Genomic DNA, 20,098 nt, shown 5'->3' on the forward strand with positions numbered 1-20,098 from the left:
ATAAATGTAGTGACATCTAAAATGAAATATTAATATATTTTTTAGGGCTTATATTTTATTCAGGCATTACATTTTCATTGTCATTGTTTTCCATTGATTTTTCTTGCATCATTAATGCATAATTTCATAATTTTAGTCACATCTTAAAGCCATGAAATATTAATTGTTTTTGGGGCTTTCCATAATTACAGACATCCCACCTCTCCCGTAGCCAGCTATGAGATCACCATATGATTGTCTGCATGTATGATTAAGTTTAGACAGTTTGCAAAAATGTTTAGCATCCGTGGTATGAAAATAATATTACTGGCGGAGTGAGGGCTGGCGTGTTGCCAGATCCAGCTATTATAGCTGTTTTTGGACTTGACTTTTCCACTTAATTTGACACTTTATAAGGTTAATAAAGTGAGACGTTTCAGTTTAGGGTCAGCAATATCCTTACCTTGGTTTATTTTTTATTTATTTTTCAGTTTTTATTTGTTTTAATAGCAATATATGGCAACACTGCATCACGGCACTTAAACTGACAGTAATCAAAAGAGCCCACTGACAGGTTATTACTGACAGGATACCACATTCAGTAAACGAAATGCAAAAAAAATCATGATTATCTGTCAGAAATTTGATCAACGCTGCCAAAAACAGTAGCATTTAACACTATACACAGATAAGTAGGTTACAGAATGAAATGAAATGTGCAAACACTAGCCATGAAGTCTGTACTATTTTATTCAGTATAGTCATTAAATTTTTATAAACATTCATAAGAGCATAATACTTATTAATGAAAACTATAACAGTAAAATAGATTATTGTATGAATAATAAACGACTGATAAAATTGTCCACCCCTAAGTATTAACCCTCTAAGCGCCAAAGTCGCAAAATTGCGACAAGACGTCATACTTCATGAAATGGGCTGTAGTTCCTAATCTAGTGTAATGGCTCATTTGTATTCCCTTCCACTAGATGGCAGACATGTAGTACTTCGATTCTAGACCAAAATTGTTCGAGGAAATAGCAGAGTAAGTGAGCTATCGTGTCATTGATGCGGAAGCAATTCAGTTCATAGCGTCTGAGTAAATTGTGAGATTTGTGAGAGAAAATCGCCAAACGGCTAATAAAATGTTGTACTGTGAGGATGTGTTGCAAATGTGATTTGCCAATTCTGACTCTGAAGGGGAATATTTGCCTTTTGGAAATGACGATTGGCCGTCTAATGATCGCGCTTCTCCCGGTACATCTTTTCCGCGCAACGGTGCAGCTGCGCAAGGCGCGATCGTTCACAAAGCACAAACAAGTGATCATTTCAACACTTTGCCCAACGGGGATGGGTGTGGCAGGGGTGGACGTGGTCTTAGTGTCCATAGGAGAGCTGTTGCTCTCTGATAATCGGCCAGATTGCGCTGTTTGTTCTGATCGCGCGCTCTAAGGGCCGCCGGCAGACAGTACAGGTGCAGTCAGTTTGGGGTAGTTCTGTGTGCTGTGCCATGCAATGAGAGGTACCATACTCTCAAGAACTATAAACTGTCACCTAGATACCTGATTGGGCAGATAGCTGGTCAACTGATCAAAAAATAGGCACATGTATTTTACTATGGCACAGTAATATAGTAATAATTTACTGCTTTCTCCTGTTTTACTGTTGATTTCCTCTTTTCCTGATCATTTGGAATGAGGATAAAAAGGCAAAAAAACAACAACAACATGCAAATAAGTTCAAACATCCATTCAATATCTATTATTTCCTGAATATTAATGATGAACTGATCAAAAAGTAGGCTACTGTTCACATGCGTTTTACTACTATATAGTATAGTAATATAGTAATAATTTAGTACTTTCTCCTGTTTTATTGTTGTTTCCTCTTTTCTGATTATTTGGAATGAGGAGAAAAAGACGAAAAAAAAAAAAAATCAAACATCAATTCAATATCTACTATTTGACGTCATAATATGCAAATTAGATGAGTATATTTACACCCCACATAAACTTTCGGTCATGCCCAACATTTTTCTAATTTACAGTCGATCTATATCTTTAAGCCCTTTCAAGCCACAAGCTTTTGAAATCTTGATGTCAAAATCCAGCATTTTTTCCAAAAAACCCTGGCGCCTAAAGGGTTAACAATACAATAAATAGCCTTTGGTATAATTTTACAGTGTTCATCCTTTCAAAAGAGAAAACATCTTTCACAAACGCCTACATCTCTGTCTCATCTCAATAAGAATGTTATTGATGATATTGCTCCGATAAAGGTCAGTAAGAAGACTGGCAGACAAAAATAATTTTGCAGAAAATCGACAGCAGTTCAGAGCATGAAAAGACAATGCAGTAAAGCTGAGCGGATGTGGCGGAAGACGAAACTCGAAATTCACTATAGCATCTATAAAGACAGCCTTCATGCTTTCAATGTGGAACTAGCCACAGCTAGACAGACTTACTTTTGAAACCTTATAAACAGTAACTTAAACAACACCCGCACTCTTTTTGCGACTGTTGAGAGACTGACAAACCCCCCAAATCAGATTCCCAGTGAAATTCTCTCCGACAGCAAATGCAATGAGTTTGCTTCCTTCTTTTCTGAGAAGATCAGTAATATCAGAAAGGAGATTGGCACATCCTCAAGTTATGCAGAGGTCACACAGATTCGACCGCAATTTCAAAAAGAAGTGACTGTGTGTTTTTAAAGAAATTGATAACAAAATTTTGGAAGAAATAGTAAAGCACCTTAAATCTTCAACCTGCTATCTTGACGCACTTCCCACATCCTTTTTCAAAAATGTGCTTAACTGTTTAGAAGCTGATCTCTTAGAAGTGGTGAACGCCTCACTTCTTTCTGGGACTTTTCCAAACTCCCTTAAAACTGCAGTTGTTAAGCCCCTTCTGAAAAAGCGCAATCTTGATAACACCATGTTGAGCAACTATAGACCCATATCAGAGTCAATTCTGATTCTGACAAAATATCAGTGCTGGTACTACTAGATCTTAGTGCTGCGTTTGACACTGTTGATCATAACATACTTCTAGAGAGACTGGAAAACTGGGTCGGGCTTTCTGGGATGGCACTCAAATGGTTCAGGTCATACTTAGAAGGGAGAGGTTATTATGTGAGTATAGGAGAGCATAAGTCTAAGTGGACGACCATGACATGTGGAGTCCCACAAGGCTCAATTCTTGCACCACTCTTGTTTAGCCTGTATATGCTCCCACTAAGTCAGATAATGAGGAAGAACCAAATTGCCCATCACAGCTATGCTGATAATACCCAGATTTACCTAGCCTTATCTCCAAATGACTACAGCCCCATTGACTCCCTCTGCCAATGCATTGATGAAATTAACAGTTGGATGTGCCAGAACTTTCTTCAGTTAAACAAGGAGAAAACTGAAGTCATTGCATTTGGAAACAAAGATGAAGTTCTCAAGGTGAATGCATACCTTGACTCTAGGGGTCAAACAACTAAAAATCAAGTCAGAAATCTTGGGGTGATTCTGGAGACAGACCTTAGTTTCAGTAGTCATGTCAAAGCAGTAACTAAATCAGCATACTATCATCTCAAAAACATTGCAAGAATTAGATGTTTTGTTTCCAGTCAAGACTTGGAGAAACTTGTTCATGCCTTTATCACCAGCAGGGTGGATTACTGTAATGGTCTCCTCACCGGCCTTCCCAAGAAGACCATTAGACCATTATTATAACATCATTATGAATTGTATGGAGAACTAAAGCTGAAAAACAACAATTGGCATTGATATCTGTATAAAGCTGCAGAAGTAGTTCCCCAGGAGTTTTTTGTCTCTTTCAATATTGTCTGGAAGTGGAATGACATACAGTTTGTCCTTAGACCTAATAATTACCCATTTCCATTTGAGTGATTGTGGATGGACAGCAAATACATTATGAGACAATATGTAAATGTTCATGATATATTTAGCTGAATATCTCTAAAAAGAATCTCTTACACACACACTCTTTAGTGGAAGCAGAAGATGCCTATCCTCACACTTGAAAGCCATCAGGGTCATAATTTCCATCACTTATTAATTAATTTCCATCACTCATCTCTTTTTAAAAGTCATGTTATTACAAGAATGATAAAGAACACTGCTCACTGAAGAAAAAAAAAAGATTTTTGATGCTGTTCACTTTATTTAAACAATTCCATTTGATTTAACATCATATCTCAGGTTTCCCGTTCAAACATGACTGCATTGAACAGACTTGAATACTTATTAAATAATGTTTTTGGAGAAAATATGTTTATAGAGTATAGGGCTGTAGGTTTTTATAACTAATTAAAAGCTAAACAAATAAATACATAAACAATAGTAAATATATTTAATATTTACTATTTCACTGGAGAGAAATAAAATTCATTTAATTTGCTACATTTGTTTAAAGAAAGTGGTTGCAATCCATTTATTTTAGCTACATTGAAATAAACAAATTTAGTTGACTAACTTTCAACATTTTTATTTAAATGTAGCTAAAATAAATGGATTGCAACCACTTATCTTAAAAAATATAATTTTTTCATTGTACATACATTTTTCATATTACACCTACATTATGCCTTTTTAATGTAATAACTTTTACTTGGGCTATGGCAATATATATATTTTTAGTGTTTCCTAAAAAGATTCAAAACCCGCGGCTGTGACGTCACCCGTCCAATCACAGCTGAGCTTCATTCAAACTCAAAACTTTGACTCAGGAAGAAAAGGTAAGCATTTCAAGCTTCTTTATTCATATTTAAAGCACTTTTGAACGTTTATGATTTATTTATGACCCTTTTCACAGATTGTGATGATGCTTTTCCACAGTTTTTAATATTTAATTTCAAATGAGTTTATAACATTTTTATTTGAAAAGAATTTAAAACATCTTTTGTAATGCTATACGTTGTGTTATATTACCTTGGCAGTAAATGAGAAAAAGAAAAAACAATTAAGGCTGTTGCTAGGGTGTTTCTAATACAACAGCTGATAGGGTGATGGGAAATTTGACACATTTCTCTCTTCTGGCCATCGTAATTAATCTCTCTCTATTGTTTCCCTCTTTTGGAAAGTCATGGAAACGCTATTGTGGATATGTTCTCTTGCTATTTGTGCAAATACAAATATGCTATAGAGTTCTACCTAACTATGATTACTTCTGCATCTGTGAACCCTGGAAATAGGAAAAGCATCCATACTTGAGATTTCCTATATCATTTATAATGCCTCAAAATGTATTATTGTTATTATTCATTATTGTACCATTTTATTTAAATGTATTCATTTGTTCAGCCTGTCCAGCAGGACTTTCAGAGCAAGCGTACTGTGGCCTGCTCTGTTCTTCGAAGGCAGCTGCATGAATGTAAGACAGAAAAAGAAAGGGTGAAAGAAACATACCACCAAATAGTGACTGGATGGGATAGTTTGGCTGTCCTTGAAGAGGATACTGACTGCTATGAAAGCCTATCTACAGATTCATATGATTCCGTTGATGAAGACATGTAAACATTTCTATTCCTATTTTTGTTTTATTTTCATGCCCTCCAGGAGCAGGATTGGACACCCCTGCCGTACTATATGTATTAAAAAAGCTGAAGAAATGTTGAACTCTTCTTGTGTAAAATAGGCCTAAACACTCAAATGTAAATACCTTTTTAATCCCAAATGAATTATTTTACATGAGAAATTTACTGTGGCTTCTAGACGCTTACTGTACAGAACATTGTACTCAAAAGTTAACTGAAAATGAGGTACTTCAGAATTGACTAGTATGTAGTGAAATGTATATAATGTCATTTAATTTCATATGTAATTCTGTTCCTGAATGCTGACTGTTCAATAAATGTGTTTTATACATGAAAAAGCACAGGCTTACACTAAAGACCTTTTTTTTCCTATACTGTGTGTAGCACTGCAACTCATGACATATTTTCAAAGCTCAGGATCATATTTTGACCAATTCTGTCAGAAAGTTGCTAGTATTAACAGGGATCTTGAACTCGAAGCTCCCAATGCTGATCTTGAAGAAGCTGCCAAGGCTGAACAAGTCCTTGAGAGGTTCAACCCTTCGCACGTAATGTTGAACACATTTACTTGTAATTGATTTGCTTTAAAGAATGGATCCTAATTTGATGTGCTTTGTTTATCTTTCCTTAAAGTCCTTGCTCTCAAATATTTTGGTCACAGATCATTTTTAACACTAAACAAATTACACTTTTTTGGCAGGATATATTATGACATCTCTCTCCGGCATCGAAATAATCAGAAACAATTAAAAATAAATAATAATTAAAATATTTGTACCTAGATTAAAATGACTGGACTCAAATGTATTTTTATTTTTTGCAGTTAATTACTATGAAATGAATTGCTCCTGTAACCTGAAATGGATTAAGTATCAATTAAATACAAGAACAAATGAAACACACCCTAAGAAGAAATACTAATATTTTAATGTCACTTAAAAAGGTCAGAATGTGTCACGGTGCACACACGAGGGAGGAACCAGGAACACGCAGACGAGGATATATCTTCAAATAATAATCTTTATAACATCAAGGCAGGGCAAGACGAGACAAGGCAGGGTAAGACACAGACTTCCAACACCGGGGATAACGAGTAGACCAGACAACACGAAACTCAACAGGCAGGAACTTAAATACACACGCTAATGAGACGAACACGGCTAGACAAGAATTAACTGATGATTACATATGACAAGGACAGGAAACAAACCAAATATGGGCACAAGGGGCAGGAACACATGACAGACACACAACAGTTCCCTGACATAACTCCCCCCTCCCGAAAGGCTCGTCCCGAGCCTTAACAGTTCCATCGGGGAGGGGGGGGTGGGCGCTCTGGAGGCCTCTCAGGACAGACACGGACCACAGGACGGGGACCTCCAGAGCGGAACAGACAGACAGGACCCATGGCGGAGCAGGGAGCTCAGGAGGCCATGGCAGGTGGTAACTGTGGCCATGGCATCCTTCTTCGGCCCACCCACTCCACCCAGAGCTCTACTACCCCCCCCCAAAATTTCCATGGGGAATCCAGGGGGTATCAGGAGCCCTCTGGGGCTAGACAGACAAAACACGACAAGACACGACAGGAAACCCTCCAGGGTCAGACAAACACGACAAGACATCCCACAGGAACCAGAAGCCCTCCTGGGCTGGCTAGGAAGCTGAGGCTTCCTCTGGGCATGACGAGGAGTCAGGGGCCCTCACAGGGTCCCTCAGCAACCTCCTCCACTTCTGCGACAGGGGGGGCAAGCGGCTGCGACTGGCCTTCATGGCCACAACTCAAGGAGCCGCCTGCCCCAGACGAGTCTCCATGGACAAGACATGACACGACAAGGTAAGTTTAAAATGTTCCTGTGGGCACAACGAACACAAACACGGCTCTCCTGGCCGTGACATGTGGACTTGATCCACGGAGAGGGTATCGGCGACCGGCAGGCTTGAGTCAGCGGCAATCCGGTGGGCTTGAGTCAGCGGCAATCCGGTGGGCTTGAGTCAGCGGCGGACCGGCGGGCATTGAGTCAGCGGCGGACCGGCGGGCATTGAGTCAGAGGCGGACCGGCGGCGTGCACAGGGGAGCCGCGGACGGCGGCGTGAACAGGGGAGCCGCCGACGGTGGGTGGGCTTTCCCCACGGACGGCGACGTGATCCCCCGCGAACGGCGGGGTCGGTGAGCCGCGGGTAGCGGCGTGAATAGGGGGAGCCACCGACGGCGGGTTGGCTTTCCCCACGGACGGCGGCGTGAACTCCCGCGAACGGCGGGCTCGGTGTGCCGCGGACGGCGGCGTGAACTCCCGCGAACGGCGGGCTCGGTGTGAGCGGCGAGGTTGGGAGCCGCGGACGGCGGATATCTCCCACGATCGGCGGGTAGGATGAACCGCGGACAACGGCGAACTTCTCCCGCGATCGGCAGACTTTTAGGGCTCACGGCCAGCGGACTCGCGGCACTCGCGGTAATCCTGCCGAACTCCCACGCCGACTTGCAGTGGGCTAAGGCGGGATGTCGAGTGGCGACTTCCATGCCGCGAGTAACAGACAAAACAAGACCAAACAAAAAGACTTTTCAAAACGGAAAACAAAACGAGGTGAAGGGGCGCCGCTTACTGTTTGGTCTGGTCTTCTGTCACGGTGCACACACGAGGGAGGAACCAGGAACACGCAGACGAGGATATATCTTCAAATAATAATCTTTATAACATCAAGGCAGGGCAAGACGAGACAAGGCAGGGTAAGACACAGACTTCCAACACCGGGGATAACGAGTAGACCAGACAACACGAAACTCAACAGGCAGGAACTTAAATACACACGCTAATGAGACGAACACGGCTAGACAAGAATTAACTGATGATTACATATGACAAGGACAGGAAACAAACCAAATATGGGCACAAGGGGCAGGAACACATGACAGACACACAACAGTTCCCTGACAGAATGGTTATAACTATTACATATTAAAAAATAACATGAAAAAAGCAGTTTAAAAACTTTAAAGTTCTTGAAACGACTTTATCTAAAGCCATACTGGAAGCTGTCGAGAACAAAATTGCACTTAAATTAGTATCTAAAACTCATCTCTTCTTTTTTGTTGCGGTATTTCTGCAATTCGGTGAAATCAAATAGGTCAGTGAACTGAAAAAAGGGGGGAAACTATGTATTATTTCTATACTATATTGTATTTTGAATATTTGATCTACTTGTGATCCTCTTGTAAACATACTGTACCAACACGAGCCTAACATAACAAGCACCTGACTGAAACCTGAGACAGTTGGACAGAGGTTATTTATATGGACAAATCATCTATTTCTAGCCATTTCAAATATACATTTGATTAACATTTCTAAACATTATTAAACTGGAAAGAAATGAAAGATCCTTCTTTGATTGTCAAAATATTTCACAGAAAAGAACAAAATACAAACATAAAAGATATCAAGTAAAACAAAGTAGCCTACAATAACCAGTGTGTTAAAACAAAGATGCAACAACAACAAAAAATCAAGGAAAGGCCCTAATAAAAGAATATATTGTGCTCTGATAAGATCGGCTATTGATTATGGCAGTATGGTATATAGCTCTGCATGTAAAACACAACTTTTAAAATGAAAGGCAATACAATCACAAGCAATGCGAATTTGTTGTGGAGTGTTTAGATCATCCCCATTATCAGCAGTACATGTAGAGATGGGAGAGATACCTCAAGAAATTCTGTAGGCTCAAATTAAGGATGAGGTACTGGATAAGTATAAAGGGACATTCGGATAATCATCCAGTTAAAATGGTGTTGAAGGACTGTTGGGAATATGAATATAAAAAGTTATCAAGCTTTGGATGGAAGGCCAATGAGGAAGCACAGGAAATGGGTTTAAGTGACATACATATTACCCCTACTGTGGCTAGGTCAGCCATTCCTCCTTGGCTTTTCCCAATGCCTTTGATTGATATCCAATTGCATAAAGACAAACATAATAATGAAACGAGTGTATTAGAAAGTTTAGTTGTACAGAAATATTTAGATGTTACTTATTATAGTGCAGTACAATTATACACTGATGGTTCAAAGGATCCAGACTCTGTAGCAGTATATATTCCTCGATTCAAAATTAAAATGTCAAAAAGAACTTCAGATCACATTTCTGTATTTGCTGCAGAACTAATAGCAATATTCTTGGCACTTCAGTGGATAGAAGAAATACAACCAACAAAGGCAGTAATATGCACAGATTCTCTTTCAGCACTAAACAGTTTGTCAAGTGGAAAATCATTAGCAAGACAAGAGATGATAAATGAAGTAATGCAAAGTCTTTTTAGAATAAGACAGTATGGACTTCTGGTAAATGTTGTGTGGGTACCATCACATATGGGTGTGAAAGGAAATGAGGAGGCTGATCATCTGGATAAACAGCCATTAAATCATTCTCAAATAGACATTGAAGTGACATTAAAACAGAAATAAAAGTGATAATAGCGAAAGAAGTACAGGAAATATGGAACAAAAGGTGGACATTTATACTGTATACAAGAGAAAGTTGGTTCAGAGAGAAGAAGATTTGGAAACAGGAAAGAGGATGTTTTAATAATGTTGGAAACTTTTCCTTCGTCAAAGCAGAGACCAGGAGACGCTGGGATATCTTTCAAGCAGAAGTTACTCTTTATTGAGAACTCGCTGTGCGTCGCTGTAGTCATCCAAGTCTGACTATATCTCAGCAAAGTAGAGTTTATACCTTTCGAGGGGGAGGGATGCATAGAGGTGGAGACAATCTAAACAAAGCATGCAAATGCAGTACAGGAATCGGCCCATTACCAGAATTTCCTCAGCCCTGACATCATCAGCATAACAGTGTGATTCAAATGCATAGGTGCTAATCCAATCAGCCTGACAGTATCACCCATACCTTCACATTATCATAGCTTAACTTGGGACAATGACACTGTTCAGGAGGTGCATAAAGACAAAAGGTTAATGTCAGACACCTGGATTGCTTGACTTAATCTTCTTTGAATATCATCATCTATGCCTCAAATGCTAAATTCAGTCTACTAAACTTTCTCAGTTTATATACTATTGTACTGGAACCTAAATTAAACATTTAATACATTTGTAATACAACAATAACAAGAATGCGTATGGGACATTGTTTAATAAATCAATGCTTACATAGAATAGGAAAACAGAAAAATGGAAATTGTGACAAATGTGGGTTAACAGAAAATGTAGAACATGTACTGATAAAATGTGAGGCTTATGAAAGAGAGTCAAGCTTTAAGATATTTGGAAATAAATGATTTGTCAATCCCGGATTTGTTAGGTGATGGACATAATCAATCAAGAATATATCGCAAATTAGTTCTTTATTTAAAGCAAACAGGATTGATTAAGAGCATATGGGATACCGGTTTCTCTCTTGTATTTTTTTTTTTTTTTTTTTTTGAATAAGTAGTTTTTGTTTCTAATCTTCCTATTCATTGTGCGCTTCACACTCCTTTCCAGTAGGTGACGGGAATGCACCTTTAAAGTTGGTTTGCCAACCGCCATTAAATCCTAAAAGAAGAAGAAGAAGAATAGTTCATCAGAAAACGAGTGAAGCTACAATGGGTAAGAGTGTCTTTTTGCTCACTCCTGTATGTTGGTTATTAAAATATAATGAAAGTAATATCTTTTCTATGATTGTAACTGTTTGGTAAAGAGTATATAAAGAGAAAATCTACTGTGTGTTAGATGTGTTGTATGTGTGACGACAATTATAGCAATGATTGATCTGTAGTGTTTTACTAATGGAGTCAGTGTTAATGTTCTTCATAGAGATGCATGGAATTATTTTTTTTCATGTTCTTCCAGTGTTTGTTTTCTGTACATTCGTGTATTTGATTGTTTCAGTGTTTGGAGTCAAAAGCTGAAGTATGAATCTGTGAGGGAAATTAATAGAAATAAACCTCAAGACTCGCTGATGAGATTTTAATGTTATTTAGCTTTCTTTCTTTTTTTACATTTATGTTTGTAAAATAAAAATAGATGTAGTTACTTTATGTTTTTATATTTGAATAGGACTGCAGACAGAAACTGTAAAGATGAGTGTGTCAGTCATGTCAGAGTGAGAAGTATGTTTTTCAATAGAGCTCTGTATTTCTAATGGAAAGAACTCAGAATATTATACTCAGAATAAAGTGAGATGATCAGCTGATCCTGAATGACTTGTTTAATGAGTGTTTATAGTCTGAGGCTCATCAATATTAGATCAGATTCAGAGCTGCTGAAAATCCTCTATTTCATGATAATAGATCCTGTTTTTAGCTCATATTATACAGATCTCCTGTAAACTGCCAGTTAAAGTTAATTTAATTCTTCTCATCAGACTTGAACTATGCAGTTACTATTATGATATCTACAAGACACAAACGTCCTAACAGCATTTATTTCATCATTAGTCTGTGTTAGATTATATTTAATATAAAACAACACAAAACTAAAAGCCAATGAACAACAATTCTAACTCAAATGGAAGGAATTATGGAAACACTGATTTTTTTTTATTGGTTACATAACTGTACTTCTATTTATTCTTTTGACTTTTTTTCTTAACTTTTTAATATGTGCAAATATTAAATGGAAATCTTAGAGACAAAACAGAAATGCATGTTTAAATTTGTATGAAAATTCAGATACTTTACTGTAAATACCAGATAAACATAAATGCTTAATATGTGAATTAGTAGAAAAACAAACTCTCAAACTTTGGCAGATCTGCTCCTCCATCAGTGAAACTCCTCCCACAACAATCACTCCTTCAGTGAAGCTCCTCCCACAACAATCACACCTTCAGTGAAGCTCCTCCCACAACAATCACATCTTCAGTGAAGCTCCTCCCACAACAATCACACCTTCAGTGAAGCTCCTCCCACTGCAGTTCAGCAATAAATGCTGGAATATTCTCATCAGTCTACAAGTGAAGACGAGCATCAGAGCATCAGGAAGAATTGAAATCTGCAGAGACAGAGTTTATTGAAGGACAGAGAGAACATGAGAGATCCAGAACCCTGCAGAATGAAACACACTGAAGAACAAACAGGTTGGTGTTTATTCTTCATCCTTCATCAGTGAGACTGAAGAACATTTAAAGTTATCAGCAGTTCATCAGATTTAGCGGTAAAAAATTAAGCCAATTAATAATATAAGGGAGACTTTCTATCTCCAGGGTTCAAAATAGGGACTGAAACTCAAACGTTCAAATGATGTCACTTCCTGGATGTTGCTATTAAAAAGAAAATGCTTTAAAAAGGACAAAATAAATGGAAATCGTGCTGAGTGAAAAATATTGGCCAGTTTTAGTTTAAAATAATTAATTAAATTTTGTTTTGTTTTTTTCAAATTATGTCACTTCCTGGATGTTACCTATTTAAAAAAATAAATGCTTTTGTTTTAAAAAGGAAGAAATTGAATTAAAAATATGCTGTAACAGCGAAAAATATTGGTCAGTTTATTAGTTTAAAATAGTTATTAATTACATAAGTTTTTATTACAGTATATTAATGCTAATATTATGTTTATAATATAATATTATAATTGTGGAGTTGATCAAGCATCGAATAGTTCTCACTACAGAAACATTGGATTAGAGTCTGTATTTCTAATATAGATTATTGTATCTTATTTTGTAAAACTGTCACAAAATGATTATAATTTGGTGTAGTCATTAACTGCTTTCACTTCACATTTCTCTGAATTTTTTATTATTTAATTATATTGTAACCTATTTTAACTTTAATTTCAGGTCTAATGGAGGAGAAACAACATCATGTCAAAACTGTAGAAAAAACTCGCTCACAGACTGAAAGAGTTTCTTTACTGAAAAGAAGAGACAAGAAAAGTTTCACCTGCACTCAGTGTGGACAGAGTTTCACATGCAAACAGAATCTCAAGAGACACATGAGGATCCACACTGGAGAGAAACCATTCACATGTGATCAGTGCGGGAAGAGTTTCACACAATCATCAACCCTTAAGGACCACATGATCATCCACACTGGAGAGAAACTGCATGAATGTGATCAATGTGGAAAAACATTTTTGAGGGCTTCCAGCCTGAAGGAGCACCTGAAAGTTCATTCAAAGGAGAAACCACATTCATGTTCTTTCTGTGGAAAGAGTTTTTCACAATTGAGGAATTTAAAACTACATCAGAAAATACACACTGGTGTGAGAGAATATATGTGCTTTGAGTGTGAGAAGACTTTTATTGCAGCTGAAGATTTGAAACGGCACCAGAGGATCCACACTGGAGAGAAACCTTACAAGTGTTCACACTGCGACAAGAGATTCAGTCGGTCAGGAGAACTGAAATCACATGAGAGGAACCACACTGGAGAGAAACCTTACAAGTGTTCACACTGCAACAAGAGATTCAGTCAGTCATCACATCTGAAATCACATGAGAGGATTCACACTGGAGAGAAACCTTACAAGTGTTCACACTGCAACAAGAGATTCAGTCAGCCAGGAAACCTGAAATCACATGAGATGATCCACACTGGAGAGAAACCTTACAAGTGTTCACACTGCAACAAGAGATTCAGTCAGCCAGGAAACCTGAAAACACATGAGAGGATCCACACTGGAGAGAAACCGTATCACTGCACTGCATGCGGGAAGAGTTTCACTCATTCTTCTTCTCTACAGAGTCATAAAATAAACAATCACAGTAAGTAGTTTACCGTCAGGTTCAGTGCCTTCAAGTGCTACACCGCATCTCTTCCATATTAATCTGTCATAAGAAACATCATCTAAATGTCACAGTGAATAAAGTTCATCTTCAAGACCAGCAGTTTCTGTGAGATTCAGATCAACTCAAAGATGGAGTTCCTCCCCAAAGAACAATATCTACATTTTATTACTGTGTACAATTTTGCTTTATGATATAAATTACATTATTATGCTTTATTACGAGTTTCATTTTATGTTCAAAATGTTCTTCTAATGCATATTTGTAGAAGCTTTTTACAGGTTCAACATGTTCTTGTTCATTAAGATGAAAAAGAGGCTGATTTATATTTCATTTCATCTTCACTGTTGTTTTTAAAACAATTAGTATATTGCAGAAATTCCCGGGTTTCAGCAGAGCTTTACCTACATTTCACTGCTGGTTATACTCTGTATAATTGTGTATGTGACAAATAAAAATCTTGAATCTTATTTTTCTGCTTTGGGTGTGTTTTACAAAATGCAGGAGTAAGATATTCTGTCATGTAGGTTTGCATCTGATCCATCTTCACTTTTATTCACTTGAGATGGTTTATATCTTGTTAGTCAATAAAGAGAGAGATCTGTCTTTTACTTTATATTTGCTTCAAGTATTAAACTCTTATTGATCAGTTTTGTTGTCTTTTTTCTTGCATTACGAATGAATACTTTCATAAATTTAGTGACATTTAAAATGAAATATTAATATCTTTTTTAGGGCTTATATTTGCTTCGGATATTACATTTTTATTGTCATTATTGTTTTCCATTGACTTTTCTTGCATCATTAATGCATAATTTCATAATTGTAGTCACATCTTAAAGCCATGAAATATTAATTGTTTTTGGGGCTTTCCATAATTACAGACATCCCACCTCTCCCGTAGCCAGCTATGAGATCACCATATGATTGTCTGCATGTATGATTAAGTTTAGACAGTTTGCAGGAATGTTTAGCATCTGTGGTAAGAAAATGATCTCTGAGATATTACTGGCGGAGTGAGGGCTGGCGTGTTGCCAGATCCAGCTATTATAGCCGTTTTTGGACTTGACTTTTCCACTTAATTTGACACTTTATAATGTTAATAAAGTGAGACGTTTCAGTTTAGGGTCAGCAATATCCTTACCTTGGTTTATTTTTTATTTATTTTTCAGTTTTTATTTGTTTAAATAGCAATATATGGCAACACTGCATCACGGCACTTAAACTGACAGTAATCAAAAGAGCCCACTGACAGGTTATTACTGACAGGATACCACATTCAGTAAAAGAAACGCAAAAAAAAAATCATGATTATCTGTCAGACATTTGATCAACGCTGCCAAAAACAGTAGCATTTAACACTATACACAGATAAGTAGGTTACAGAATGAAATGAAATGTGCAAACACTAGCCATGAAGACGTTTATGCTATTTTATTCAGTATAGTCATTACATTTTCACAGTCATGCTAAAAACATTCATAAGAGCATAAGACTTATTAATGAAATCTATAACAGTAATATGGATTATTGTATGAATAATAAACGACTGATAAAATTGTTCACCCCTAAGTATTAACAATACAATAAATAGCCTACGGTATAATTTTACAGTGTTCATCCTTTCAAAACAGAAAACATCTTTCACAAACATCTACATCTCTGTCTCATCTCACTAATGTTCAAACCCTGCATGGCTATGGCCATGATAATGAGTTCTGAACTGAAACAGAATAAGCATCCACTGATGATTGGTCATATGTGATAAGCTGTCTCTAATGAACTGCATCACTTGAGACAGAAAACCGAAGTAATGAATGTATGTATGTGTGTGTACTCTAAATAATTCGCGGAGCTCCCTCTGAAGACTCACGCAGTGTTTCTGTTGTTTTACCCCTCGTTGAAAGTTAAGTCTGTCAGCGAGTATAGCGATCCAACAACTTCTCACTTCCTGGTAGGAATGTGCTGCAGTTTCTTAAGCAGTGAGGCTTTTACAACAAACTGCGTTGATGCTTCGAAGCTTTTGACTCAGTGCTCTACTGCGCCACCTGCTGCTCAATAACAATTCCTACACCAACTGTGTCATTCAGATCATTTGTTTGTTGGGATATCATTGTAAGATTTATTTGTATATTAATAAACATATATGTCATTAGTAAGATGGTGTGTGCAGTTATAGAGTTTCCAAATTTCATTGTTTTTTGCACTATACAATGACAATAAAGACTTTCTGTTCTTCATATGAGAGATTCGTTTGGAGCCCGAGTCTGTGCAGTAGAGGGTCGTTTGGAGCCCGAGTCTGTGCAGTAGAGGGTCGTTTGGAGCCCGAGTCTGCGCTGTAGATGTTCGTTTGGAGCCCGAGTCTGCACTGTAGATGTTCGCTTGGAGCCCGAGTCTGTGCAGTAGAGGGTCGTTTGGAGCCCGAGTCTGCGCAATAGAGGGTCGTTTGGAGCCCGAGTCTGCGCAGTAGAGGGTCGTTTGGAGCCCGAGTCTGCGCAGTAGAGCGTCGTTTGGAGCCCGAGTCTGCGCAGTAGAGGGTCGTTTGGAGCCCGAGTCTGCGCAGTAGAGGGTCGTTTGGAGCCCGAGTCTGCGCAGTAGAGGGTCGTTTGAAGCCCGAGTCTGCACAGTAGAGGGTCGTTTGGAGCCCGAGTCTGCGCAGTAGAGCGTCGTTTGGAGCCCGAGTCTGCGCAGTAGAGGGTCGTTTGGAGCCCGAGTCTGCGCAGTAGAGGGTCGTTTGGAGCCCGAGTCTGTGCAGTAGAGGGTCGTTTGGAGCCCGAGTCTGCGCAGTAGAGGTTCGTTTGGAGCCCGAGTCTGCACTGTAGATGTTCGCTTGGAGCCCGAGTCTGCGCAGTAGAGGTTCATTTGGAGCCCGAGTCTGCGCAGTAGAGGTTCGTTTGGAGCCCGAGTCTGCGCAGTAGAGGGTCGTTTGGAGGCCGAGTCTGCGCTGTAGATGTTCGCTTGGAGCCCGAGTCTGCGCAGTAGAGGTTCATTTGGAGCCCGAGTCTGCGCAGTAGAGGGTCGTTTGGAGCCCGAGTCTGCGCAGTAGAGGTTCATTTGGAGCCCGAGTCTGCGCAGTAGAGGTTCGTTTGGAGCCCGAGTCTGCGCAGTAGAGGTTCGTTTGGAGCCCGAGTCTGCGCAGTAGAGGTTCGTTTGGAGTCCGAGTCTGCGCAGTAGAGGTTCGTTTGGAGCCCAAGTCTGCACAGTAGAGGTTCGTTTGGAGCCCGAGTCTGTGCAGTAGAGATTCGTTTGGAGCCCAAGTCTGCGCAGTAAGTCAAGTCAAGTCACCTTTATTTATATAGCACTTTTTACAATGCAAATTGTGTCAAAGCAACTGCACAATATCAAAAAAGGAAAATAATGTGTCAATAAGTTTAAATAGTGTCTTTGCAATCAGGTTGATGATATCGCTGGAAATGAAGCGTCCCCAACTAAGCAAGCCAGAGGCGACAGCGGCAAGGAACCAAAACTCCATCAGTGACAGAATGAAGAAAAAACCTTGGGAGAAACCAGGCTCAGTCGGGGGGCCAATTCTCCTCTGGCCAAACAAACCAGCAGTTCAATTCCAAACTGCAGCAAGTCAGATTGTAAGGGCTCAGCTGGTTCCAGTGGTCTTTTCCGATGGCTGTCTAAGTGGCGGGGTCCTCAATGGGGATCTGTCTCTGGCGCTCATCCAGGTGTCTGGCCTCCGCCTACGATCAGGGCCACATACGTCATCTCCCGGCGCTGATCCTACATCTCAGGTGTTCGGTCATCTCAGATCATGTAATGGTTGGATCCAGACTAAAGTTCTGTAATTCCTAGCAGAAACGGAGAGACAAGCAGAGACATGATTAGCGTAGCTGCTGTTCCATCTAAGCAAAAATGAATTGTTCAACCCAAGCTAAAGAATAATAATAATGTACGTCTGATCAGATATAACTGCAGATATAACTTGATATAACTTGTCTTCTACCACGCTATAATCCAACCCGCTCTCTAAGGTCGCAAAACTCTGGACTTTTGGTAGTACCTAGGATAGCAAAGTCCACTAAAGGAGGTAGAGCTTTTTCACATTTGGCTCCCAAACTCTGGAATAGCCTTCCTGATAACGTTCGGGGTTCAGACACACTCTCTCTGTTTAAATCTAGATTAAAGACACATCTCTTTAGCCAAGCATTCACATACTGCATCTTATAATCTTGTGGTACGCAGGTGCTAAACCATTTAGGGCCTTATAGGCAAGTAATAATAATTTGTAAATGATACGGAACTTAGTAGGTAACCAGTGCAGAGACTGTAAAATTGGGGTAATATGATCATATTTTCTTGATCTGGTAAGAACTTTAGCCGCTGCATTTTGGACTATCTGTAGCTTGTTTAATGAAGATGCAGGACAACCACCTAGCAGTGCATTACAGTAGTCCAGTCTAGAGGTCATGAATGCATGAATTAGTTTTTCAGCATCAGAAACAGGTAGCATGTTTCGAAGCTTGGCAATGTTTCTAAGATGGAAGAATGCTGTTTTTGTAACATGGGAGATATGATTTTCAAAGGACAAGTTGCTGTCTAATATAACACCCAGATTTTTGACTTTAGAGGACGTAACAGTGCATCCGTCTAGTTGCAAATTATAATCCACGAGCTTCTGTGTACTGTTTTTTGGTCCAATAAGTAATATCTCTGTCTTATCTGAATTTAGTAGGAGGAAATTATTGGTCATCCAATCTTTTACACTTTTTACACAATCTATTAGCTTAGATAGTTGAGAAGTTTCATCTGGTCTTGTTGAGATATATAATTGAGTATCATCAGCATAGCAGTGAAAACTTATCCCGTGTTTTCTAATAATATTTCCAAGGGCCAACATGTATATTGAAAATAGCAGAGGACCTAGGACAGATCCTTGTGGTACTCCATACTTTACTGGTGATAATTGAGATGACTCCCCATTTAAATGAACAAAGTGGTAGCGATCGGACAGGTAGGATCTAAACCATCTTAAAGCCTGTCCTTGAATACCAATATAGTTTTGTAATCGATCTATGAGTATATTATGATCTATAGTGTCAAACGCAGCACTAAGATCAAGTAATACTAGCAATGAGATGCAGCCTTGATCTGAAGCAAGTAGTAAGTCATTCGTAATTTTAACAAGTGCAGTTTCTGTACTATAGTGAGGTCTGAAACCTGACTGAAATTCTTCATAGAGATAATTTTTTTGCGAAAAGGAGCATAATTGAGTAGACACAACTTTTTCTAAACTTTTAGACATAAACGGAAGATTTGAAATGGGTCTGTAATTTGCCAGTTCATTTGAATCTAGTTGTGGTTTCTTAATAAGAGGCTTAATAACCGCCACCTTGTATGGTTTTGGGACGTGACGTAAATATAACGATGAGTTAATAATATTGAGAAGGGGTTTTTCTGCTACGGGTAACAACTCTTTCAGTAATTTAGTAGGTACAGGATCTAATAAACACGTTGTTGGTTTAGATGCACTGATATGTTTATTTAGCTCTTCCTGTCTTATAGTTGTAAAGCACTGCAGTTTTTCTTTGGGTGCGATGAATGAAGCTGAAATACTAGACGCAGTAGAATCTACATTTGATATTGTATTTCTGATGTTATCTATTTTATCAGTAAAGATATTCATAAAGTCATTACTATTAAACTGTGGGGGAATATTTAGATCCAGTGGTGTCTGTTTGTTAGTCCAGCCACTGTGCTAAATAAGAACCTTTGATTGTTTCAAGATTCAAGAGTTTTATTCGTCACATACACAATTATACAGAGTATAACCAGCAGTGAAATGTAGGTCAGGTCCGCTCCAAGGACAGTGCAATTATAAAGTATACAAATATTAAGAGAAGAAAAGT

The 20,098-nt window shown here is 38.6% G+C and overlaps 1 protein-coding gene across 1 annotated transcript; it reads right to left on the reverse strand.

Annotated features, from left to right (window-relative positions):
• Positions 1–15,467: 15,467 nt before the first annotated feature.
• LOC306875189 (uncharacterized protein) lies at positions 15,468–17,586 on the reverse strand. Its single transcript, XM_079425646.1, has 2 exons — positions 16,316–17,586; positions 15,468–16,098 (listed from the first exon to the last, which is right to left on the reverse strand). The coding sequence occupies exon 1, from the start codon at positions 17,295–17,297 to the stop codon at positions 16,377–16,379; it is 921 nt and encodes a 306-aa protein (XP_079281772.1). The 5' UTR covers positions 17,298–17,586; the 3' UTR covers positions 15,468–16,098; positions 16,316–16,376.
• Between the last annotated feature and the right edge of the window lie 2,512 nt (positions 17,587–20,098).

Source organism: Barbus barbus, assembly GCF_936440315.1.
Source record: "Barbus barbus genome assembly, chromosome: 9".
Taxonomy (NCBI): domain Eukaryota; kingdom Metazoa; phylum Chordata; class Actinopteri; order Cypriniformes; family Cyprinidae; genus Barbus; species Barbus barbus.

What these genes read in the sequence shown, in the direction of transcription:
- LOC306875189 (XM_079425646.1), bottom strand. Translation starts at nt 17,297, where the DNA reads ATGAACCTCTACTGCGCAGACTCGGGCTCCAAACGACCCTCTACTGCG.